Genomic DNA, 25,051 nt, shown 5'->3' with positions numbered 1-25,051 from the left:
GTGTGACTGTTATGAGTTATCCCCTCTCCTGGTTCTTTCAGGCCCTGTTCCTGCAATATGGCTGGCAGCACAGGGGAATGCAACATCGAGACAGGACGGTGTACATGCAAGGACAATGTTGAAGGCTTCCACTGCGAGAGGTGAGTTTCTCTTCCTGTGGCTTTGTTTCAAGAATGACAAACATTCAAGCAATGGCCTGAGGTAAGCAGCAGGGAAATTAATTCTTTTCCTTCACATCTTCAGATGCAAACCCGGATTTTTCCATCTGGATTCCTCCAATCCAAGGGGCTGTACCCCCTGCTTCTGTTTTGGACACTCTTCAGTTTGCAGCAATGCCATCGGCTACAGTATCTACAGCATCACCTCTAGCTTCCAGTTTGGTAAAATTGAGCCTTCCTTTGTATCTCAGGTTGGGCTATAGTGTCAAGTCAGAAGTGATTAAAAAAACCAAAACCCAACCAACCAAAAAACACCGAAACCCAAAACCCCCTGCTCCTTCCTCCCTGTGCAAGATCGCAAACCTTGGGTAGGCGGGTCCAGGATCCCTCTTTTGGAAATGTTGAATTAGTGCTGAAGTTACTGGGAGCTTCCCAGTCAGCAGCTCATTTGTTCAACTAGGGAAGGATGAATTCACAGCTCTGGTCTTGGGCACCCAGTGCTAACGTACACCGTGCAGGTGCAAGCAGGATTTGTGAATGTAAGCCTTCTGTAGCTTGAGAGAGGTGCTTGCCTGGCAAGGGGGCATTTTCTTAATTTTGGAACCAAAACAGGAGTTTCTGACTGAGAGGATTATAATCACTATAGATCTGGGGTTTATGTGGCTCAGGAGAAAACTTTTCATACAGTCAATTTCCTGCATATGCATGTTTTCATGCTGCATAGTCTGAAAAGAACACCTTTCTAATTAAAATTCCACTGGATAACAGTTTTTATGAAGGCTGAAGCTCAGATAAAGTTGTAGGGGACTGCAGGTTTTCCTGTCCCTGCTTAAGTTCTTTAAAAAAGATGATTTTGAAGAGGTAGTTATCGTAGGGTTCAAAGTTCAGAGGGTTCAAGTCCACACTCAAGTTAGGGGCATAAACTGGCAAGGTGGTGTTTGCTATCTGCGTTCTTCTGCACAGCTACTTTTCTAAAGCCTGTTAGTGCTGATGTACAGACTATAGATTAATTATACATGAGCAGCTTGCAGACATGAGAAGTGTGTGCAAAGGTATGTCTTCCAAGGGCATTAATTCTTGCACATTTGATTTTTCAGGAGAGGATGAGTGGCGTGCTGAGCAGCGCGATGGCTCGGAAGTCTTACTCCAGTGGAGTGCGGAGACCCAGGATATCTCTGTTATCTCAGACAGCTACTTCCCCATGTATTTTGTTGCACCACGTAGGTCATTCAAGAAGTGAGGCTTTGTGTGCTACTTGTGCCCTTTCTGTTCTGTCCCCTAACTGTAAGGATTTCTTCCCCTTTTAGGCAAGTTCTTGGGCAACCAGGTTTTGAGTTATGGGCAAAACCTAACCTTCTCCTTCCGTGTGGACAGACGGGACACACGCCTCTCCGCAGAGGACCTGGTGCTGGAAGGGGCTGGGTTGAGAGTGTCAGTGCCGCTCATTGCCCAGGGCAACCCCTACCCCAGTGAGAACGCGTTGATCTACACCTTCAGGTGAGAGGACTCTCCAGGTGTGGGAGCAGCTGGGACCTATCCTATCATGCCTCTGAGCTCTTGAGAAAATAAACAGCATTAACTTTAACTTGGAAGAGTGGTCTTATCAGGTTAATTTGAAGCTTGCTACCTGGCAGCATTGTGTAAGTGTATGCAAAGTATGTTGCAATAGCATACCACTGTTGGAAAGGGTGGTTTATAAGAGCACAGCTGTTAGTGTCTGAAAGCTTTATTGATGATACATGGCTCTTCTCTGTAGGCTTCACGAGGCTACGGATTACCCATGGCGGCCAACTCTTACGGCATTTGACTTCCAGAAGCTTCTCCACAACTTGACTTCCATCAAGATCCGTGGAACGTACAGTGAGAGAAGTAAGTTGCTGGGCAGACCCATTCATCTAGTGCTCAGGTTGCATTATTGTAGGGCTTCGTTGTAAATAGCTGTGGCAGGTTATTTGGCAAAGCCCAGGCTGTTTGCTTTTTGTCTAGTCTTCCTGTGTAACACCTTCTCTTGGACCTCCTGGAGGGGAGCTGGGGGAGAAAGGTCCTGCCTTTGAGAGTCTGGAAGCTGATCACCTATCACCTGCTGATTCTTTACTTCTAAACGTGGGGGGTTTGCTATGTTGCACAGCCAATGCCTTCCAGATCGGTAGAAATACATAGCACAGAGTCCTGAAGGACACGATAGGGGAGATGTAGGGAGTTTACAACATTTGGCTTCAGTTTCTGCTACACTGGAAATTGTTACATCCCCCTGTTCCCTGGTCTTGCCTTGGCATGACAAATGGGAAGGACGAGGTCTTGAAAGTGCTGCCTGTGCTGAAATCAATAGAATCACTTCACTTAAAGTTCCCGGTAACAAGGGTTAATAAAAATCGGGCACGAATTAGGAGCAAAAATAATGGGTATATATTGGGTATTTTCATGTGAAGAAGGATTTTTGTAGACAAGTGCTAAGGATGAACTTGGATTTGGGGAAAGTGGGAAAGCTGCAAGTGTTTTCAGTAGAGGTGGCTTGTAAAGAGGAATGTGGGGTTGCGAAACAGAGGGGAGGAAAGGTGTGGAGCAAGCCATCCCCTGAGTGCTGTAGCAGCTGCTAAGATGTGGGAGCTGAGGCTCTGCTTGGTGCTCTGGAGCTGCTGCAGTGGTACAAAAGCACTGCTATAAGTTAAAAACCAGCTATGTTGTGTTCCAGCTCAGTTCTGCTCCAGGGAAAGGGGTTGCGTGGAGAGGGGGGAGGTTTCAAATGCCAGACAAAGGAATGGCCTGCAAGGGATAGCTGAAGAGATTGCCCTGGGGCTTGGTTCGCAGATGCTGTGTTAGAGACAGTGTATTAAAGAGATGGTCTGTCCTCCCTAGAAAGACAGGAATTTATTTTGGTTTTTGATTTGGAAATTGAAACCATATGCATGCAAATTGTAACTTATTTTAACTGACTATACTTGCTCACATGCTGTTCTCAGCATCCTCCACTGTACTGTTATTCTCAATTTACCTGCCCTTCATGATATATACTGCATCTTTTCTCATCTGCCTAAACTTCCCTGGAGGGTTTTGCTTCTTGATTCTCCTTACCAGCTGCAAGCATCCACCTGTCCGTCTCTTGTACTATTCAGACGTGTGTTCAGTGAAGCAGCGGTGAGAACCTTTGTGGTTACAAAGCATTTCCCTCTTGGCACTTTCTAGGCGCTGGCCACCTGGATGATGTTACCATCACAAGTGCTCGCCCTGGAGCCGGTGTGCCTGCAGCCTGGGTGGAGAGCTGCTCCTGTCCGGTGGGATACGAGGGGCAGTTTTGTGAGCGCTGCTCCTCTGGATACCGGAGAGAGATGCCGGGCCTCGGGCCCTACAGCCCCTGTGTGCCTTGCACTTGCAACGGGCACAGTGAGACCTGTGAGCCCGAGACTGGTAAGAGGGACTGATAAAACAGGGAACAGCAAGAGGGTGCATCTGCTTCCTGGGTTGGGTGATGAAGGAAAAGCCATGTCCCTCTCTATTCCAGGTGTGTGCAATTGCAGGGATAACACGGCGGGGTCTCACTGTGAGAAGTGCAGTGATGGGTATTACGGAGATGCAACAGCAGGCACAGCCTCAGACTGCCAGCCCTGCCCATGCCCAGGCAGCTCAAGCTGTGCCATCGTGCCCCGCACAAAGGAGGTTGTGTGCACCAGCTGCCAGGCTGGCACTACAGGTGTGTTCCTATATGTAAAGTCTTTTTTCTACAGCTGATGTGCCTGTGGAAATGTCTCCTGCTATTTCTGGGGCTCTGACCCACAGTGAGCGCACTGAAAGCTGCTGTGTCTTCTGGTTCAAATGCTTCTCCCTTCTTCAGCCCTATTTTCTGTCCTGTGCGAGGCTCAGGGCTACGCATGTTCTTTGCGCCTGTCTCTCGAGAACAAAAGGGAAACAAAGGCTTAATCTGTGTAAAGTCTGAACATTTCTGTGCTATGTGGGTGAGCCGTGCTAGCTTCTAATAGAGCTCTGTTAATTGCATGGTGTTGGGCAGAAAATGGGATAGATTTGAAAGAGCCAGGAAGGCAGGTCAGACTGAAATAAAATTAGAAGATGCAGTTTGCCAGTCAGAGAGGCACTGCAGGATGCTTGCAGGGGAGGGCCAGTGCCCTCCCTAGGAAAAGTGGGAAAGCTGCAGTGACTCACAAACACTGCCCAAAAAGTACAAGACCAAATTTATGCTCAGCAGTTTTAAAGAGAACTACATGAACAGGTACAGATCTCTTCTTTTTGGCGATAAACCATGAAGTCTGAGCATGTACCTGAGTCGTTAAGGAGAGCCTTTTGTTCTGCCTGCAAACAGCAAGGAAGCCTTAGGATGGTTGGCAGCCTTCATGCTCTCTGCTGATTTTATGCTTGGCATGGCAGAGTCTGAAGTACAGAATACCTGTAAATGCTTGAAATGCTTAGAAAAGCCCCATACCAAGCACAGAGGCAGCTGGTGGGGGGTTCCTGTGGGTGCCGTTGCTTCACAAACCAAAGCGGAGTCCCAGGGTCCAGGTTCCCTGCAGCTCAGGTTTCAGTACAAGCTCATCTTTCCTTGTAGCTATGTGATCGCACAAGGGTTCCTCCTGTCTCCCGGCGCCGCCTTGGGATGTCAGGAGAAAAGTGAGGGAAAAGAGGGTTTGTGTGTGCAAGAGCTGCCTAAGAAACAGAGTTGATAGCTGGCTGGGGAGGTCAAATCTGCAGTAAGTGTAGGGAGCTGCTGAGTTGGATGCTTCTGTGGCTGCATGTGGAGGTTTGGCAGATATTGTTGGCAGTAGGGCTTCCCGGAGCAGTGATGCCCTATGGAGATCTACCTGCTCCGACTCTTAAAATAACAACAGATTACAACAAATAGGTTTGGCTTAAAGGGATAGGAAGGAAAAGAGGAGATTAAATAATTAGTAATGCAAAGTTCCAGTGAAAAAGCAGCTTAAATTTAGAGATGGGGAGGGATTCGTTTGAGGTTTCATGCACCTTTCTGGCCCCAACAGAAGGATGAAAGCTGGAGGGGAGGAAGCTGGAGAGTTTTCATTTCAGAAGAGGCTGCAAAAGGGGTCTGGGTGAGATGGCAGTAAAGGGCTTTCTGCTACAACACATGGTTTCTGTTGTGTCCCAGGCAAGAGGTGCGAGCTGTGTGATGATGCCTATTTCGGAGACCCGCTGGGTGAAAACGGTGCTGTGAGGCCTTGCCGCCTCTGCCAGTGCAACGACAACATCGATCCAAACGCCGTGGGGAACTGCGACCGCCAGACGGGCGAGTGCCTCAAGTGCATATACAACACTGCTGGTTTCTACTGTGACCGCTGCAAAGATGGCTTCTTCGGGAACCCGCTGGCCCCCGATCCTGCTGACAAGTGCAGAGGTGCGAGCTGGTTCCTCTTGCATTGCAAAATGGTTTTGTCCCCAAGAGATGCAGTTTTCTGATGTGTTGTTAGGACACAACGTCAGGCTGTTGTTCATGCCTGTCAGCAGTGATGTGTGGCTTTATCCTAGTTTGGTGGTTGTAGCTTGCTAAAATGCTTGTTTGCGGGCACTTACTGCCATCGAAGCAAAAGCATTGTGTGGTGCAGGGGCTGGGCTGTCAAGTGTTTTGGATCCAGGCCTGCTTAGGGACTGGCTAGCAAAGTACCAACGCCGCAAGGGACGTACAACTTTCTGCATCTTTCTCCATCCCTTTTATTTTTGCAGCTTGTCGCTGCAATCCCTATGGCACTGTGAATCAGCAGACGAGTTGTAATCAAGTGACCGGGCAGTGCGAGTGTCTGTCTCACGTAACCGGGAGGGATTGCAGTGCCTGTGAGCCTGGCTTCTTCAACCTCCAGAGTGGACGTGGCTGTGAGAGGTGATGTTTGCCTTGGCTCGGGGCAAAAAGCCTGGTTTTGGGGGGTGAGGTCTGTGCTTACCTTGTGCAGGAATGTGATGTTTGTCACAAGTAACTGGTGTGTCTCAATGCTGCCTTGGGTGGGGAAGAGCAGCAATCAAGGAGCTGCTATGAAGGCTATACAAAAAGCCTGATTTATAAATAGCTTTAAATCAGGGTTTTAAATAGAAAAGTGTCATGTGACTCTGTGATTGTTGGTAGCTGGGGCTTGTGGGTTCCTTTTTTAGTGCAGGCACCAAGTGACCTTGCATGGTTCAAAGGCTCAGAGCCTCACCTCCTGCACCTGCACAGGAAGAAAAGTGGCTTTTGGCAAAAGGAAGCATTGAGCTGTGCTTGTTAGGGCTCTTTCAGAGAGGCACTTCACCTGTGCCTCCCTTCTGTGTCACTGCCTGATGTGTGGCTGCCTCTCACAGGTGTAACTGCCACGCGCTGGGCTCCACCAACGGCCAGTGTGACATCCGAACCGGGCAGTGCGAGTGCCAGCCTGGCATCGCCGGCCAGCGTTGCGACAGATGTGAGGTCAACCACTTTGGCTTTGGCTCTGAAGGCTGTAAACGTAAGTCTGAGGGCCTGGAGCGAGGCAGATGGGAAGGATGTTGCACAGCCAGCTTTGCCTTCACTTTCCTCCTGTCTCTGGGAAGGTACTTTCGCACCTTGCTCTTCATCACAGCAGAAGCTGGCACTTTTATGTCCGCATCCTGCATGGTGAAATTTGATCCCTGTACAATAGCTTACTCCCTTTTTTTCTTCTATTATATACATTATTTTTTTAATTGGGGGTTGGAAAAACTCCAGCTTATTAGATGCCCACTTCTGTTTGGTGTAAATACATTCTCTGAACCTTGTCCTTCAACAGTCCTGTCTCCTAATGTTAACTCTCTGCACAGCTACTCTGCAAATGGCCTGACTATACAGGTTCTGTCTTGAGGAGCAACAGATCTTGGAAATATGACTGAAAAACAGGATTCCCCAGACTTTCCTCCTTGATATCCCTGCTGTAAAGAGCATAAAAATTAACTGCAGTTGGTTACAGTGAAATGGGGTAGAAAACTATAATGGTTTGTGGGAGAGGCAATAGCAGCACTGTGAACGCATGCAACAAATGTTGCATCCAGCCATGTGTAGAAGTGTCCCAATTGGCAGTGGGGCTCCAGCTGTGGGTTTGTGCCCTGTTGCTCTTGCAGACGTTCTAGGGTATTGAGGGTATGCTTGTGCCCAGTGAGTTTTAGGGTGTTTCTGCCTCTCCTCCAGTCTGACTGAGGTTTAACTTCCCTGCAGCCTGTGACTGTGATCCTGAGGGTTCACGCTCCCTGCAGTGCCAGGAGAATGGTCGGTGCGAGTGCAAGGAAGGCTTTGTGGGGAACCGCTGCGACCAGTGTGAAGAGAATTATTTCTACAACCGCTCGTGGCCGGGCTGCCAAGAGTGTCCGGCCTGTTACAGATTAGTGAAAGATAAGGTAAGGCCACAAATGCCACTGTTGTATCACTGGAGACAGTGGCATGTCTCCACGCTGTAGTGGCTTTGGCTGGCTGATGCTTGCTGAAAGCTGAAAGGTTCAAGGTGCTTTGCTCTGTGTCATACCTGTGCTCTGTCCATCTCATGTAGGTGGTGGAGCAACGAGAGAGGTTGCAGGAGCTGGAAAATCTTATAGCAAATCTGGGTACAGGAGAAGAAACTGTAACGGATCAAGCCTTTGAAGAGAGGTTGAAGCAGGCAGAAAGAGATGTTATGGAGTTGCTCCAGGAAGCACAAAACAGCAAAGGTGAGTTGACCTGGTCAGACATGGATCAACGTGAAATGAGCTCTTTCCCTGATGTTCCTGTTCCCTTTGGACACAGCATGTTTTACTTGAAGCCTATGCAGTGCATCAAGACAGGCAGCTATTTCAGATAACACTGAGACAGTGTATGTTGTTATCAAAACAACAGTAGCGTCACTTTTATCCCTGCTGTTTTCTCAGTGGTCCGTGTTGTACCTGCGAAGTAAAGGTCTGCCTCTAGCTCTGCACAGATACAAAGGAGGTTTTTACTTGTTAAACAAGCAGAAGACTTCCCAATATACTTATTTATTATACTTATGAATTTGCTCACACATCTTAGGATAAAGCAGTTCTTGTTGGGATATCATGAGCAATCAGAATGAAGGCTTCAAAATCCTGCTGGCCAGCTTAATTATCCCACCATAAAGCATATAATGTTCTGAAAAGTGCTGTTGTGGTGGCCTGTAGCTATTTTTCCTCTTAAACTCTGCTTCATGTTGATTCTTGTACTGTCGCCTCTACCATAAGATGTCCATGAGCGGGACATTAAGCAATGTGACAGTGATTTGTCCTTAGGGTCTTTTTAATGTATAAGCTGATATGTGTTTTGGAGGAGAGCAACCTGAAGACTATTGACTTTGCATTAAAAGATGTTCCCTTGGGAGTTGGTTCAGTGATTTCAGACCACTTTGGAAAAATCTATTCCCTTTGTGTGAAGCTGGGAAAAAGCTGACACGCATCTAATGTTTGTGTTTGCTTGGGAAGATTCCTTCTAGTGGGAATGATCACTGAAGCTTTTCTCAGTTTTAGCTGAGGTAGCTTTATGCTGCCTGCTTGGCATCTGTGCCTAGATAGTAGTCACACGTAGAAAGGTAGGAGGGTGGGGATTGGAGAAAGGTGAGGGAATGGATTGGGTTTGTGGTGGTATTTTTCATCTTTCTTTCCACCTCTTAGATCCATAGAATCATATAAGTTGGAACAGACCCTTAAAATCATGAAGTTCAACTATTAATCTAATGCTGCAAGTCTGCCATAAACCATATCCCGAAGCACCCCATCTACATGTCTTTTAAATACCTCCAGGGATGGTGACTCAACAGTTTCCCTGGGCAGCCTGTTCCAATCTCTGACGAGCCTTTCAGTGAAGTAATATTTCCTAATATCCAATCTAAACCTCCCCTGATGCAGCTTGAGACCGTTTTGTGTTGTCCTATCACTCGTTACTTGGGAGAAGAGACCGACCCCCACCTCGCTACAACCTCCTTTCAGGTAGTTGTAGAGAGCAATGAAGTCTCCCCTCAGCCTACTTTTCCCCTGACTAAACAACCACAGTTCCCTCAGCTGCTTCTCATAGGACTTGTGCTGTAGTCCCTTCACCAGCTTCATTGCTCTTCCCTAGCTAAGAGGCAAGACAAGTGCAACAAAAAACAATCTTGTGAAAATCTGTGCACACCTGCAGCACTTATTTGTGGTTTTCTACTTGATACATAGTTTGTAGTATGTTTTTGAAATGTGTCAGATGTTCATGTTCAGTACTTCAGATGTGCAGTCACGGTCAAGGTAATGTATTTGAGAAAAAAATCTTAATTTTGGAGGCCTGCAGGCTTCTGCTGATAGTTCAGCTCTTAAGAAAAGTAGTTGCCCCAGTCGTGAGGCATGTATCTGTCCTTTTATGGCTCCATTATTAAGACACTGTAGGGATTTACCTGGTGTTCCAAAAATTTGGGGAAGTATGGGGAGCTCATAGGTCCTACCGATTGGAGAGCCAACGCTCTATCCTGCCAGCTTTTGTTATCCCTTTAGTTTGGTGGGGGAGTTTGGGGTGAGTTTGCTCTCCCTCACATCATCTGGCTGCTCCATATGGAGACGGTGTCTGGCTCAGGAGCAGCCACAATGGCACAAAGTGGGGAATAACATACAGCCCTGCTATTCTCCATCTCTGCTTACCTTCTAGGAGTTAAGCTAAAGAGAATTCACAAAGCAGATGTTTAATACCTCTTGAAGAGCAGCTCTGTTGTCTTTTTTTAAGTCAGAGGTGAAACATGATTCTGAACACAAACTCACCCATCAGAGCTGGTTCCAACACCCAGCGGGATTGTCATCTTAGTAGTTAATGACTCTTCATTTCTCATATTTGGTGCACATTCTGATGATGACTTTGATCTCAAGCTGACTGACTTATGAAACGGCTTTGCTGGTCCCCTTTCAGTAGGGGACCAACCTATCAACGAGTTGCCTGCAGTGGTAAGCTGCTGCTCTGGCTTCTCTTCCTGCTGTAATTAATATCGCTTCTCTTTTATATCGTCTGTTTCAGATGTAGATCAGGGCCTTATGGATCGCCTCAAAGACATCAACAGCACACTAGTGAGTCAGCTCAACAGGCTGAGGAACATCCAGGGCACGGTGCGGGAGACGGAGAGCCTGGCGGAGCAAGCCCGCGTGCGGGTGGAGGACACCGAGGACCTGATCAGCTTAGCTTCTGATATGCTTGAGAAGGCTAAGATGGCAGCTGACAACGTGGTGAGTGTGCTGCCAAGATCCCACATGGTTATGAGAGGAGGGGGCCTTTCCTTTCTGTGCCCTCTGGTGTGTTTCTCTGCTTGTTCTCTTTCTCTCATAGCAAACTTGCTATGGAAATACCTTCTCCCTTCCCAAGATCATGGGAATTAAATAAAGGAAGATCACCAGTGTCTTGTCGTAGATTGTATCTTAACTCGCGCTCAAAGAAACCAACATAAGAACCCCTAAATAAATATCAGCACCTTTGTTTTTCAGGGATAACCGGTGGTGGAAAATGCATGAGCTTAAGAAAAAAATATAGAGAAGTCAGAAGTAGGTTAGACACATATCTAAGCATTTAGATCATGATAATACATACTTAAAGACGAACAAAAGATGGAAAAAGAGCTTTAAGATTTTTGTTTTCTTTTTTTTTACTTCCCCCAGTCCATTATACCTCCGGAGTCAAGTGGGGACCCTAACAACATGACTCTATTAGCAGAAGAGGCTCGTAAGCTGGCTGAAAGGTAGGCTGTGGCAAGACACGCTCCTCACAGCCCACTTCAGGGCCCTGCTTTTCCCTACGAGGGAGGGAGAAGCAAAATTTAATTTGCTTGATAAAAAACACATGCCCTTTGAGTAAAGAGGCTGGCACTGTGGCTTCATGCCTACGTATCGTTGAAGGCAAACACTAGACATACAAATGAGGGACATGTACAACCATAGCGGTGCCTTTCAGCTGATCTTGTGGACACTGCTGGAGTGATGCCTTGGTCACAGAGATGGTCTCAAACAACATCTTCCATTGCAAATGTTTCAGCATCCTCCATATGCAAATCTGGGTGAAGGAAGGGAGAGTATTCTCTCTTCCAGATTTTATTCTCTCTTAAAATCTGGAATTGAGAATAGATACCACTGGTTGACAACTCTAATGGCATTATTTTTCTTCTGTAAACTTGTCCAGACACAAAAAAGAAGCTGATGAGATTGTTCGCATAGCCAAGGCAGCAAATGATACTTCCACAGAAGCGTATCAACTGCTGCTGAAGACCCTGGCTGGAGAAAACCAAACTGCAAATGACATCGATGAGCTCAATCAGAAGTGAGTCAGTAATAGAAAATTGTTTTTATTTCCTGGCTCTTGAGCAGTGCTTAAAACTGAGACACCTTCTGTAGCTTTGCATGCTTCGGGTTTTATGGGAGTTGTCTTTCGATTTCTTAGCCTCTCTACTCTCAGTAAGTTCAATTCTACTACAAAAAACATCGTAGTGTAACTGAATCCTTGGGGCTCTTTAGGTATAACCAAGCAAGGAACATTTCTCGAGACCTAGAGAAACAGGCCAACAAGGTGCTTGCAGAGGCAGAGGAAGCTGGAAACAAAGCCCTGCAGATCTACGCTAATCTCACCAGTCTGCCTACCGTGGATTCCACGGGGCTAGAGGTATGTGCAGGAAGCATCATGTGCAGTGTTTTCTAAAGATCAATGAGGACAAGCATAGCAGTGTGCTGAATTGCTGACATACCTTGCGTGTGCTCTGCTGATGTTTCTCTGCGTAAGAATAGTCTGTGGAATTTTTGTTCATTTAGGCATAATCCGGACTTGTGCATTTCAGCTTTTAAGCAGGGAACTACATACATAAACCTCCACCTCCCCCAGTCTCTGAAGGACAAAAAACTGAGTGAAATGTTGTTTGCCAAACATCTTGGCTTGAACAGAGAAGCACAAAAGTTTCAGTTCCCTCTGAAGTCTGCAGAACTGCTCCCTCTCCTGTGCTTACTGTAGTGCAGTAGATTTTCATGCACGTGAGACTGTTTGCAACCTGTGTCCTTCATTGCGCTGACCCTCATGGTATTCAGCGCTTTGAAGACAAAGTTACAACTGTATTTGTAAGAGATGGGAACACATCATAGCTTCTACCTGTGTGATGGCTAGAAACTATAGTGTGTTTTGCCACCTGTTCAGAAATTCTTTAACATTCAGGAATCTGTGTTTGTTTCTGATTTCCACCTGCAGAATGAAGCAAATAAGATCAAGAAGGAAGCGGAGGAGTTAGATCAGCTAATTGCCAGGAAGCTGAAAGATTATGAGGACTTGAGAGAAGACATGAAAGGAAAGGAGCTAGAAGTAAAAAACCTCTTGGAGAAAGGGAAGACGGAGCAACAGGTCAGTTCTGTTTTGTGCAGGCTTTTTTTTCCCTGGGAAAAACAAAGGAAAACAAGTAACTGGCCAGATATGAAAGACTTGGTCTTATTCAGTCTTATCTGAGCACTGCTTGTTACTTACAAGGATACTGAAGAATGGTCCCGGAGAGCAGATGGAGAAAGCTGGTAAAAGCAGTGGCATTGAGGCTATATGGGAGAATAGGGTATGTTTGCCAGGTGTGATGTCATCTTTGTATTCAGAACAGTGTTCCAAAAGTACCTGAATTCACCTGGTTTCAGAGGAAGCATTGCCACTCAGGGAAGAGCGCTGTTCTGTATGGCATTGGTATTTCAGGCTGAGTGATGCTTTTTGATACACCTAGGTGGCTGTCCTTCCAAAGGTATAAATATGTTGATAAATGTCATGTCTCCTCAGACTGCAGACCAGCTCCTGGCTCGAGCAGATGCCGCAAAAGCCCTAGCTGAAGAAGCTGCTCGGAAGGGCAATGGCACACTACAGGAGGCTAATACCATTCTCAGCAACCTGAAAGGTAAAGAGAAAGCACTTGCATTGGATCCTTTGATTCCTATGTGACAAGTCACTTGGCAGTAGGGTGTCTTGCATAAACTGTCCATGCTATTATGTACCTGAGTGTCAGGTGTGTTCTTTTGGCTGTTTTTTTTTTTTTTTTTCTTTAAAATAAAAAATAGAAGTGGTTTCAGTGACTAGAAATCTCCCTTTTAAGTTCCTTATTTAGGGTCAGAAGATGTGTAATAGGGAGAGCTACAAGCATATACTCCCAGCACCCCAGTTTGCTCTTCATCCCTCTAATGTCAAGGCAGCAAAGCCTGGATAGCTTGGTCAAAGAAGCATCCCAAAGCTCTTCTGGAGCAAGTGATAAGAATCTGTTTTGCTCCTGCTTAGATTTTGATAAGCGGGTGAATGATAACAAGACGGCAGCTGAGGAAGCGCTGAAAAAGATTCCTGCCATTACCCAGACCATTGCTGAAGCCAACAATAAGACACGCCAGGCGGAGCTGGCGCTTGGCAATGCTGCTGCTGATGCCCGTGAAGCCAAGACTAAAGCAGATGATGCTGAAAAAATTGCTGGTTCTGTTCAGAAGGTGAGTCCTTTGTGGTTCTGGAGCCACCCACCATGTTATTGGTGTGTGACTGTGTAACCTCCTCTGTTCCAGTATTTCCTGGTGAGTCCTGTGTGCTTTCTGCTGTATTCTCTGCTAGGGAATGCAAAATATGGCATGACAGGAAATTGGTGCATTTTGACGAAAAGGCTCGAAGGAAGTTCTGCACCTTCACCACATTTTTCCATCCTGTTCCCCTTGTTGGCTGTAGAGTGCTGCTGCTACCAAAGCCGAAGCTGACAAGACTTTCGCTGATGTGACAGGGCTGGCCAGAGAAGTGGATGACATGATGAAGCAACTACAGGATGCAGAAAAAGAGCTGAAGCGGAAGCAGGATGATGCAGAGCAGGATATGATGATGGCAGGCATGGTAAGTAATGCTGGCAGGTGGCAGGAGCGGCAAGAAGGTGCCTTCTCCCTGCTGTCCTGGTGATGCAGGCTTTTCTCCCACCATCCTCTTGCAAAGACAGCACTGCGTCCAGCCGGTACTCAATCTCTTCAAAGTTTTAAGTGGGATTGAAAACGTGAGACGAGCAAAAGAGCTCCTCTGGTGGCATTAGCATAGGTTCCCTGTTGGAATTTGGGACCCAGTTTTCTTAATGCAACACTTCCCTTTTATTTTAACTGAAACCTTACTGTAGCCCTGTTGAGTCTGTTTTGACCTTTCTGGCAAAGTCCTTCTCCGTTATCAGGGATCCCTATCCTGAAATAATCAGAAAACTGATTATTTGAAGTCTGTCAGTCTTCACCAGCACTGTGATAAAGATCTCAGCACAGGGGTGTTTTCTTGGAGAGAGGAGCCAGGGCTGTGTATGACTAACTGCTTGGGCAGACCTGTGAAAAGGAGAGGCAACGCTTTTGTAATCCCTGCAGCTGCCTTGTGCTCTTTTTTTTTTCCTCCTACTCTGCAGGCCTCACAGGCTGCCCAGGAGGCAGAAGACAATGCAAGAAAAGCAAAGAACTCTGTGAACAGCTTGCTTGCTGTCATTAATGACCTGCTGGATCAATTAGGTAAGACTGTCCTTAATGTGCCTTACACCTCTGAGTGTTTTCCTGCTGCCTGATGTTGCAGTGCTGGCAGCTGGCGTGGTGTGCTGGCTTCCCGGCCAGTGCTGTGCCACGAATCAAACAGGTCTGTTCATTTCTAGAAAGCGGTTCACGTGTTTTCAGCAAGGGTTTTGTTGGGTGTTTTTCCTCTTGGGGTGGCCTCAAAGCTTGTTGTGCAATGTTCGGTACTGCTTTTCTGTGAGTTGAGGACTGTTGTTGAGGCAGTGAAGGTGTAATGTGGTTGGTTGGTCCTGTTCTAAAAGCTGTTTCTGATGCAGAGGTGGCCCAATGGAGATCTTGGTCTGGGTGTGGGCTCAGCTATGTAAGCACCCAGTACCGGTGCATGAAAGGTTTGGGTTTAGTTGTGTTTTCTGGTTTTTTTGGTTGTTTCTTTGTTTGTTTGTTTGTGTGGGTTTTTTTGTTGTTGGGTTTTTTTTTCAGGTGGACTTCACTGTTTGCTTCTGGCTTTTCAGGGCAACTGGAGACAGTGGACTTGAACAAACTGAATGAGATTGAGGGTACCCTGAACAGTGCCAAAGACCAGATGAAAGATAGCGACCTGGACCAGAAAGTGTCTTTCCTTGAGAGAGAAGCCAGGAAGCAAGATGATGCGATACAGGCCTACAACAGGGACATTGAAGAGATCCTGAAGGACATTAGCAATCTGGAAGACATCAAGAAGACCTTGCCATCTGGTTGTTTTAACACCCCGTCCATTGAGAAACCCTGAGGGTGCACTGTGGGTGGGGGGTATTCCCCTGGTGAGCGGTGGAGCGGTGGTTTGACTATGGAGTGCCTTAACACACGTTACCTTCTTCAAATCCCCAACTCTTCGCTGCTCGCAGCCACTGTTTTCTTTTCAAATCAGGATAAGTTGAAAGGTTGTGTTTTGTGGTGTTTTTTTGTTTTTTTTTTGTTTTTTTTTTTTTTTTTTTAAGAGAAGCAAATTAAATATCCGTCTTTGGGCATCAAAGGGGTTTTTTTATATAGATTTTCTTCCTGAGCACTCCGCCTTTGCCCCTTTCTCAGACACAGTTTCCCTTTGATTAGCGCAAGGATGAGAGATGCTCTGGACTCTTTATACTGTGGTTCATAAATAACCATGTGAGCTGTATACAGCAAGGCAAAACTAACCCTACTTTCTTTCCTCTCTTCTCCCCTTAACTGTAAAATCCTTGGTCCCGGAGCTCTCTGTCCCTATGAAGGAAGGGGATGGCTACCAAAGTATTACTGTAATGGCCAGTATAGCTGCACTCATTCAGATCCCTCGTCCCAACTTCTAACCCTGTGAATTTTTTTTTTTTTAATCGTTAACTAGTGGCCAGCGTCGGTAGCCTTTAACAAAATAGCCAAAGCCTCTTTCTGAAATGCTTTCTGTGATGATCTCTCAGAAAAATGCAGCCTCTGAGAGGAGCTCTTTGGAAAGATGGGATACTGGTGGAGTAGTAGGTCTTGCCAGCCCCACTCCTGGTCTGTGGAGAAGTTTTGGGTCCAGTCTGTAAGCACCTACCTGCTGGGTAGTCCAGGCTGGGGAGTATGGAAGCCATGAGCTGCATTCCCATTTGTAGGTGTTACTGTTGAATTGCCAGAGGGTCTTTTTTTTTTTATTCTTAAGGCTACAAATGTCTGATTGACAGCTTAGTTTGTTCAAGCAGGAAAAGTCTTGCTGAAGAGGAGAGCTGCCATCCATAGAGCTCTGACAGCTGCACTGGCCTTCATGCTGTGGATGTCTGTGGGTGGGGAAGGAAGGGGGCATGCAAGTGGAAATGAAAAGGTCTTTCTCCCCATCTTCTTCCTGGAGGAGGACAGTGGCATTTTTATATCTCCTGGCACTGCTTTTGCCTTCTGCCTGTTTTTAACCTGGCAGAAAGAGCTGGAGTTTACTGGTGCCCTCCTTTCTTTTTGCCTACCGATCTCCCGGTCACCGTAAAGCCACCACAGCACAGGGGCTTCAGGCCAGGCTCAGGTGGCAATTCTGCATTTCATACCGCTGCTGCCACCTCCCTGGCAGGCTCCCTCCCCAGGTAGTGCCTCCCAGCTGCTTACTGGTGCTGGGTGGAGCGGCAGGGAGCCCCTCGCCTTGCTCCTCCTCCAGCCTTCCTCTGAGATGAGAGCATCCTCTGCGGCCTCTTCCTTGCCTCCAGCCTGGCATCCCCCCAACCCCTTCCTTGAGATCCAGTATATATCTATCCTTAAACACTATGCAACTTTGTACGTTTGCGTAGCGGGGAAGAAATTATTATCTGACACACACTGGTGCTATTAATTATTTCAAATTTATATTTTTTGTGTGAATGTGATTTTTTTTTTTCCGTTTTTTTTTAATCATGATTATAGTGTGAGGAAGTCTCTTGTGTGTGCGTATGTGTGTGTAAATATACTCAGCCATATTTCCAGAGTGGCACAGCCTGGCCTCCTCTATGTGCTCTTGGCTCCTCTATGTGCTCCTCTATGGCTTTCCCGTATAGCCATCTGGGCACGTGCACCGTATATCACTTCTCTCCGTATTATTCCCTTAGAGCTCGCTATTTCTCCTAGACGGGCTCCCCTTTCGTCCCTCTCTTGTGTCCTTAGCACCTGTATGGGCATCAGCAATAACCACTTTGCCCATTGGGTGGATGCTTTCTCACCCTCCTTCCAAAGCCAGCCCTTGTGTGGTGGTCACAGCACCCCATTTTGTGTCCCTTGTCCTGGGGACGTTGCGCCAGGAGGAAAGCAGGGGCTGTGGCTTTGCAGCTGGACTGTGAGGAACTGTAGCACTGTCAGGAGACCAGACCCAGCATGAGGTGGTTGGAGAGCTGGATTTGGGGACATCTTGATACCACTGTGCGAGGCAGGGGGCTTGGTGCACCCTCAGGAATGGCGCTATTTGGTGGGGGTTGTTCCCAGCAAACCCCGCATCTCTCTTGTACCTTTTCTCTTAGAGATTCTTACAATTTACCAGCTTGGGATTGCCCCTGCCTGCAAACATAGCTAATACCTGGAGGAGAGCTTAACCTGTGCTCGCCCACGTGCATGGGAGGTTGAGGTCAGTGTCTTGGCTGGCTGCTCTGGTCAGATGGCTGGCTGTAACCGTGTCACCTCTCTGCCAAGGCTGTGAGAAGAGCAGATGCAAAGATGCACGAATGCCCTGGCTGACCTCAGGCCTAAGGTTTCCTGCTTTCTTCTGGTTTTGGTTTTGTTTTGGTTTTGTTCTTTTTTCTTTTCTTAAGCTGTTTTTAACAGAATTTTATTTTTAAATAAAAAAAAAATCTTTATAAGCGATCTCTTAATCACCACTGCATTACAGCCATTATTCATTGTATAAGTCCAGTTATTTCTTTACGTAATGTGATGATGCAACAGCTGCTGGTGGAGTGCTGGATGTCACGGGCAACACGTGACAGTCCCTTCATCACCTTATTCCTGACTGTGGCCCCCTCAGTACGTGCCTTCACTCCAGCTTTTTGCCTTAATCTGTGGTCTTGCTGTCTGGGGCGGTGAACAAAATGCAACACTTGCAGTTTTTATGTATAAAACAGTATTTCTTATTTATAATAAAGTCTGAATATTTGTAACCCCCTTATACCTTGGCATTCTTTTGAGTATTGGGTTTTTTTCGGGGGTGGGGGGGGGGTGGGGGGGTGGGGATGTGTCTCAGTTGTAAGATTTGCTTCTTGCTTGCTTAATCAGGTGAGCTGGATTGGGGTGGGAGAAAGGGAAAAGTAATTTGGAAATCCCTGTGATGGGCTGCAGATGGCCATAGTGGTTATGGTGTCTCCTGTGTCCACTGCTCCATTGCCATGGCTACAACGAATTTTATGCTGCTGGTTTTCTAGGCTTTAAAAAATATTATGTTGTTGGTGCTGATGCTATTAGAGCTGCACTGTCCGTCTGGAAGGCCCTGGAGGGTTCAGGGGGTGTTTCTTTACGATGTGAGGGTAAAATCCTTTCTGCTTTCAGCTGAACACATAGAAAAGGATGGGGCTTCTGGGAGGAAAATCAAAAACCCTTAATAAAGAAGCTGAAATTTCTCTCCCAGGAACTGCCATAAATCTGGGTACTCTATGTTGTTCCATGGGTCCTGTCTGCCAGAGCCCGGGATAAATTTCATTCCTGAATTAAGCAGGTTTTTAATGTCAGGACAGATTACTGTGATAACAATTGGGGCAGTTCTGCAATCACACCCATCTTGCAGCTGCAGACTGGATTTCTTCAATTTTCTCAGCAGAGGAAAACGTACATGTCTCACTAACTTGCATCAGAGCTAATCCCTTCTCAACTGGTAAGTTATTTTTCATTATTTTTTTAATTTCAGTTTGTCTGGCTCCATCATTTTGTTCTTCAGCTATAATTGCCACTAACGCATTTGTTTTGTGAAACACTGTGGGTTTTTTGGCCAACATTGCTGTTGAGCAAATCCTGGCTGGTAAAATCAGATGTTTCAGCCGAACTGTAGGTAGCAGTTGGGAGCAAAGAACAGGGGAGTGGGACAGTGCTGACCTTGCGTGGGCTGTAGCTTGACGTGGAGGCTCTTACCATTTTGGGGTTAAAATATTCAGCTTAGGAACTACGTCCCCCTGCTCTTTGTCTTCAGGTCACACAGCATCAGTGCTTGTCCTGTAAAGCGTGGGTGAAATCCCAAAGTAAGGTGAAGCTCTTAGCTTCTGTTAGATTAGTGTCTGAAACACTTGTATCACGCCAGTCTAGAACAGCCAAAATCTAGGAGTTTTTTGAGGGCAATACATGCTACTCCCCGCCACAGGGAGCAGCAGTCCCAAGGGACCATGAAGAGTGCTGCTTCCAGCTCACTGAAGAAGAGTTTTATTGATGTTTTGAGGTCCAGGTAGAGACCATCTGAGGAGGGTGTTTCTGCTCAGCATGGACTGAGCTTGACCTCAACAAGGAAGAGCAGGGACCTTGCTGAGGAGTGACCGAGCCATGCTCTGGTGGCTTTTCTCTCCTCTGGTTTCCAGTGGCTTTTCTCACTGTCCAAGTTCAAGCTCCATCATCTCTTGTGCTCTCTGGAGAAGCAAGAGGTTGGCAGCAGGTCAGCAGGTGGCAATGGGAAGGGCTTGGCCAGAATGCTACTGGTTATCAGCTGGAGTCTTTGCAGCTGGGTGAAAATCATTGGGGTGCTTCTAGCAAAGTGGAAGAGAGCTGCTTGAGGAGCAGGGCTTGGGACTTCATGGGCTGCTCTGTGGAGGCTGAAGTTCAGAGGACCTGACCTCATGGGGCTGCTGAGCTGGGTTCTTTCTCACTTCTGGGGAGGAGCTAAGTGCTGGGAGCAACTCCCTGGAGGAGGCAGCTCTAGCGTGTCCATGTGGATCTGAGGAAGAAGAGGACATGCAGCTGTTGCGCTGAGCTGGCATAGAATCATAGAATTGTTAGGGTTGGAAAAGACCCTTAAAATAGAGTCCAACATCTAACCTATCACTGCCAAGTCCACCGCTAAACCATATCCTCAATGACCACATCTACCCTTCTTTTAAATATCTCCAGGGATGGAGACTCTACCACCTCCCTGGGCAGCCTGTTCCAATGCCTGACAGCTCTTTCAGTGAAGAGGGTTTTCCTAATATCCAACCTAAACTTTGCCTGGCGCAGCTTGAGGCCATTTCTTCTCATCCTATCGCTTGTTACTAGGGAGAAGAGACTGACCCCTGCCTCGCTACAACCTCCTTTCAGGTAGTTGTAGAGAGCGATAAGGGCTCCCCTCAGCCTCCTTTTCTCCAGACTAAACACCCCCAATTCCCTCAGCCGCTCCTCATAAGACTTGTTCTCTAGACCCTTCACCAGCTTCGTTGCCCTTCTCTGGACACGCTCCAGCACCTCAATGTCCTCCTTGTACTGAGGGGCCCACACAGTACTGCACACAGTACTCGAGGTGCGGCCTCACTAGTGCCAAGTACAGGGCACTGTCACCTCCCTGCTCCTGCTGGCCACACTATTCCTGATACGTGCCAGGATGCCATTGGCCTTCTTGGCCGCCTGGGCACACTGCCGGGTCATGTTCAGCCAGGTGTCAGCCAACACCCCCAGGTCCTTTTCCTCCAGGCATCTCTCCAGCCATTCCTCCCCAAGCCTGTAGCATTGCATGGGGTTGTTGTGACCCAAGTGCAGGACCCAGCACTTGGCCTTGTTGAATCTCACACCATTGGCTTTGGCCCATCGATCCAGCCTGTCCAGGTCCCTCTGTAGGGCCTTCCTACCCTCCAGCAGATCAACACTTCCACGCAGCTTGGTGTCATCTGCAAACTTACTGAGGGTGCACTCAATCCCCTCATCCAAATCATCAATGCAGATATTGAACAGGACTGACCCCAACACTGAGCCCTGGGGAACCCCACTCGTGACTGGCCGCCAACCGGATTTGACTCCATTCACCACCACTCTCTGGGCTCGGCCGTCCAGCCAGTTTTTTAACCCAGCGCAGAGTGCACTTATCCAAGCCATGAGCAGCCAGCTTCTCCAGGAGAATGCTGTGGGAGACAGTGTCAAAGGCCTTACTAAAGTCCAAGTAGACAATATCCACAGCCTTCCCCTCATCCACTAAGTGCATCACCTTATCATAGAAGGAGACCAGGTTAGTGAGGCAGGACCTCCCTTTCATAAACCCATGCTGGCTGAGCCCGATCCCCTGGTTGTCCTGCATGTGCTGTGTAATGGCATTCAAGATGATCTGCTCCATGACCTTTCCTGGCACCGAGGTCAGGCTTGACAGGCCTGTAGTTCCCCAGATCCTCCTTCCAACCCTTCTTGTAGAGGGGTGTCACATTCGCTAGTTTCCAGTCATCTGGGACCTCCCCGGTTGCCCGGGATTGCTGATAAATGATGGAGAGTGGCTTGGCGAGCTCCTCTGCCAGCTCCCTCAGTATCCTTGGGTGGATTCCATCTGGCCCCATGGACTTGTGAACATCCAGGTGAAGGAGCAGGTCGGTGACTGCCACCTCTTCAACAACTGGGACTTCGTTCTGCATACTAGCTCCATCTCCCAGCACAGGGGCCTGACAACCCTGAGGATGACCAGTCTGACTATTAAAGACTGAGGCAAAGAAAGCATTAAGTACCTCAGCCTTCTCCTCATCTTAAATTGGCAAGGTTACCTTCCACATCCAACAAAGGAGGGAGACCCTCCCTGGCTCTCCTTTTGTCACTGATGTATTTATAAAAACATTTTTTATCTTTAATGGTGGCACCCAGTTTAAGTTCCAGCTGGGCCTTCGCCTTCCTATTCTTTTCCCTGCATAACCTCACAACATCCTTGTAGTCCTCCTGAGTCACCTGCCCCTTCTTCCAAAGCTCTCCTTTTTTTCTTGAGTTCCAGCCAAAGCTCCCTATTCAGCCAAGCCAGTCTTCTCCCCTGCCTGCTCGACTTATGGCACATGGGGACGGCCTGCTCCTGTGCCTTTGAGCCTTCCTTTTTTAATAACATCCAGCCAACCTGGACTCCTTTGCCCTTCAGGACTGCCTCCCAAGGGACTCTGTTAACCAGACTCCTTAACAATCCAAAGTCTGCCCTTCTGAAGTTCAGGGCAGCGGTTTTGCTGACCCTCTTCCTTATTTCTCCAAGAATCAAAAACGCTATCATGTCATGGTCACTGAGCCCAAGACAGCCTCCGCCCACCACATCACCCACCAGGCCTTCTCTCTTCGTAAACAGCGGGGCACCTCCCCTGGTTGACTCACTTACCAGTTGCGTCAGGAAGTTATCTCCCACACACTCCAGGAACCTCCGAGACTGCTTTCTCTCTGCTGTGTTGTATTTCCAGCAGATATCTGGTAAGTTGAAGTCTTCCACGAGAACAAGGGCTAGAGACTGTGAGACTTCAGCCAACTGCTTGTAGAGTACTTCATCTGTCACCTCATCCTGGTTGTGTGGTCTATAACAGACTCCCACCAGGATGTCTCCCTTATTGGCCTTCCCCCTGATCCTTACCCATAAGCACTCAATCTTATCATTACCGTCATTGGGTTCTAGACAGTCAAAACACTCTCTAACATACAAGGTGTCGTGGTTTAGCGGCAGCTCAGCCCCACAGAGTCGCTCGCTCACTCCCCCACCGGTAGATGGGGGAGAGAATCAGACGGGTAACGCTCGTGGGTTGGGATAAGAACAGTTTAATAATTAAAATTAAAAGAAACAACAGTAGAAATGCAATGTAAAGGAGAACAACGAGAGGCGCAAACCCCCGGGGGAGGGGGGAAGGGAGGGGAGAGGGGGAACGAACTGCCGAAATAAACCGCACGCGCTGCAGCCGCTCGCCGCCCGCCGACCCGACGCCGCGCCGCCCCCGCGCTGCCACTGCCCCCCCCCCCCAATATACTGGTCATGGTGTCACATGGTATGGAATGAACCTGCCATTGGCCAGTCGGGGTCAGCCGCCCCCACCATGGCCCTGCCCCTCCCAGCCCCCCCCCCGCCACGCGGCAGAGCGCGGGAAGCTGGAAAGGTAGCCGACCCCCACAGTGAGGAGAATTAACCCCTTCTCAGCCAAAACCAGCACACAAGGCTACCCCTCCACGTCTCCTTCCTTGCCTGCCCCTTCTAAAGAGCTTGTAGCCATCCATTGCAGTGCTCCAGTTGTGCGAGTCATCCCACCATGTTTCCATGATTGCGACCACATCACAGGCAGTGGCCTGTGTTCCCCATATATAGCTGTGACATCTTGGACCACGTTCTGGTTAGTCTTTCTAGTTAGCCACTGGACTGTATCTTCAGCGTGCCCCCATCCAAGAAACATCAGGGATCGCTGCAGGGCACAGGGGCAGAGAGGGGAACGCAGCGCGACAGCACTGCCTCCTTCCCTCATCTCCGCCTGTCTGTCTCACCCCTTGGCTGGTACAGGCAGGGCACAGGCGAGGCAAGGCCAGACATGACGGCACTTCCTTGCTCTGCTGCTGCTGCCCAGCCCTGCCCTGCCCGCTCACTGCTGCCATGACCCTGGCAGGGCAGTGCTCCGCTGTGACCACCGGACTCCCGCTGCCTGCCTCTGCCTGTCACAGCAGAGCCTCTGCCTGAATGGCCTCCTCTCCTCTGGGTGGCCCTGGCTGACAGGAGGAGTTTTGCCACCCCTGAGCAAGGGCAGCCCCTCTATCTGGGAATGGCGCTGGATCAGGGAACCACCTCTGCACCAGCACGGGGAAGGCGGCTCCGTGTGCTGGCCCTAAGCCTGCTTTGAGAAGTCCAGGGCACCCACCCGGTGAAGGACAGACCAAAGTCCAGGCTTTATTGCTACACCACGCAATTGGTGATACTGGCGTGGTAGGATCCCTGATCTTCCGTGCTGAGGAAGTCCCAGGTGGCAGGAAAAGGTGTGTTGCCGGACTGGAGGAGAAATTCCTCAGGCTTAAGGAGGCTGGTGCTGAGTGGGTGCCTGCGTGCGGTGGTGGGAAGGACAGTGTGCAAGCAAACAGAAAAGAGCTTGAGATAAGCCACTTCTCAACAAACTCTGAAGGAAAAGCAAGGCTTCCCCACAGAAGCAGCCCAGGACCAAAGTTGCAGGAGGACACTGCAGCTCAGAAGGTCTCTTGTGGAGGGAGGCTTAGGGTTGCCAGGGATGAGCTTTCCTGCAAGGACACGTACAACATCCTGGTGTCATTTATCCATCATAAGCCACCAAAATGGGTTTTCTTCCTTCGTTACATCAATAAAACTATTGCTTCAGGGTTTTCACACATTCATCACGTGCCACTGGCAACCATCAGCAAAATTCAGATCATTATGTGGATCCAGACTGTCTTTGGAGTGGTTAATTCTGCCACGGCCACGCCCTCAAGGACTGATAAACAGCATCCCTGCTGTAGCAGCTTTCTTAGCCCTGTTACAAAGAATGAGCGTAGGGCATCTTCAGAGGACGCTTCTTATGCTGCAGGTTAAAAGACCCAGGTTCTTCAGTGAAGAAATGTTGATTCATTGCAATGTCTGATGAGTGTCACTGTTTGTGCCGCCTATCGCTTACATTTCTGCTTGCTCCAAAAGGTAACATTTCTGTTAACCATGTTTATATGAGACCTTTTCTAAATGGTCCTGCCACAGTGATGGGTTGTGATGGGCAACATTTGCTCTGTGGAGGGTGGTGGGCATCAGTTTGTTCCACATTTGATATGCTTAGAAAATCAGGGCCCCAGAAAATATATTTTTGGGTAGCCTCATGTGCGCATTCATGTGGTTTTCAGAGGTGATCTTGAAGGATGATGCAGAATGATGAGGTAAGAGTAACTCAGTAAATATGCAAAATGACTGGAGTCAGAGCTGTATCAGTGCCTTGTTTGCAGAAGTGAAGCACGAGGTGGGGTGATAACAGTGAGATAGAAGGAATAACACGGAGGGGCCAAATAAGAGAAAAGCCTCCTGATGGTGAGAGCTGGTCTTTCAAGAGAGAAATCAGCCAAGGACTCGGGCTGGGCAAGGTCCAAGGGAACCACTGTACTGACAGTGGTGCTGG

General features: G+C 48.1%; 1 protein-coding gene across 1 annotated transcript in view; it reads left to right on the top strand.

The window, feature by feature from the left end:
• The window catches only part of LAMC1 (laminin subunit gamma 1), a 70,416-nt gene extending 52,227 nt beyond the window's left edge, over positions 1-18,189 (top strand). Inside the window, exons 7-28 of the mRNA XM_075096798.1 lie at positions 42-140; positions 244-380; positions 1,256-1,378; positions 1,466-1,655; positions 1,915-2,027; positions 3,342-3,563; positions 3,658-3,846; positions 5,269-5,514; positions 5,841-5,994; positions 6,447-6,589; positions 7,312-7,490; positions 7,640-7,796; positions 10,108-10,313; positions 10,740-10,819; positions 11,257-11,394; positions 11,589-11,733; positions 12,307-12,456; positions 12,871-12,985; positions 13,360-13,559; positions 13,789-13,947; positions 14,489-14,588; positions 15,098-18,189. Coding sequence (XP_074952899.1) covers positions 42-140; positions 244-380; positions 1,256-1,378; positions 1,466-1,655; positions 1,915-2,027; positions 3,342-3,563; positions 3,658-3,846; positions 5,269-5,514; positions 5,841-5,994; positions 6,447-6,589; positions 7,312-7,490; positions 7,640-7,796; positions 10,108-10,313; positions 10,740-10,819; positions 11,257-11,394; positions 11,589-11,733; positions 12,307-12,456; positions 12,871-12,985; positions 13,360-13,559; positions 13,789-13,947; positions 14,489-14,588; positions 15,098-15,354 — 3,502 coding nt within the window. The 3' untranslated portion in view covers positions 15,355-18,189. The remainder of the gene's footprint in view (positions 1-41; positions 141-243; positions 381-1,255; positions 1,379-1,465; positions 1,656-1,914; positions 2,028-3,341; positions 3,564-3,657; positions 3,847-5,268; positions 5,515-5,840; positions 5,995-6,446; positions 6,590-7,311; positions 7,491-7,639; positions 7,797-10,107; positions 10,314-10,739; positions 10,820-11,256; positions 11,395-11,588; positions 11,734-12,306; positions 12,457-12,870; positions 12,986-13,359; positions 13,560-13,788; positions 13,948-14,488; positions 14,589-15,097) is intronic.
• Positions 18,190-25,051: the final 6,862 nt, after the last annotated feature.

This window comes from Phalacrocorax aristotelis, chromosome 6 (genome assembly GCF_949628215.1).
Source record: "Phalacrocorax aristotelis chromosome 6, bGulAri2.1, whole genome shotgun sequence".
Lineage (NCBI taxonomy): Eukaryota > Metazoa > Chordata > Aves > Suliformes > Phalacrocoracidae > Phalacrocorax > Phalacrocorax aristotelis.
The sequence above is the reverse complement of the archived record's forward strand: the minus strand, read 5'-3'. Positions and strand labels throughout refer to the sequence as shown.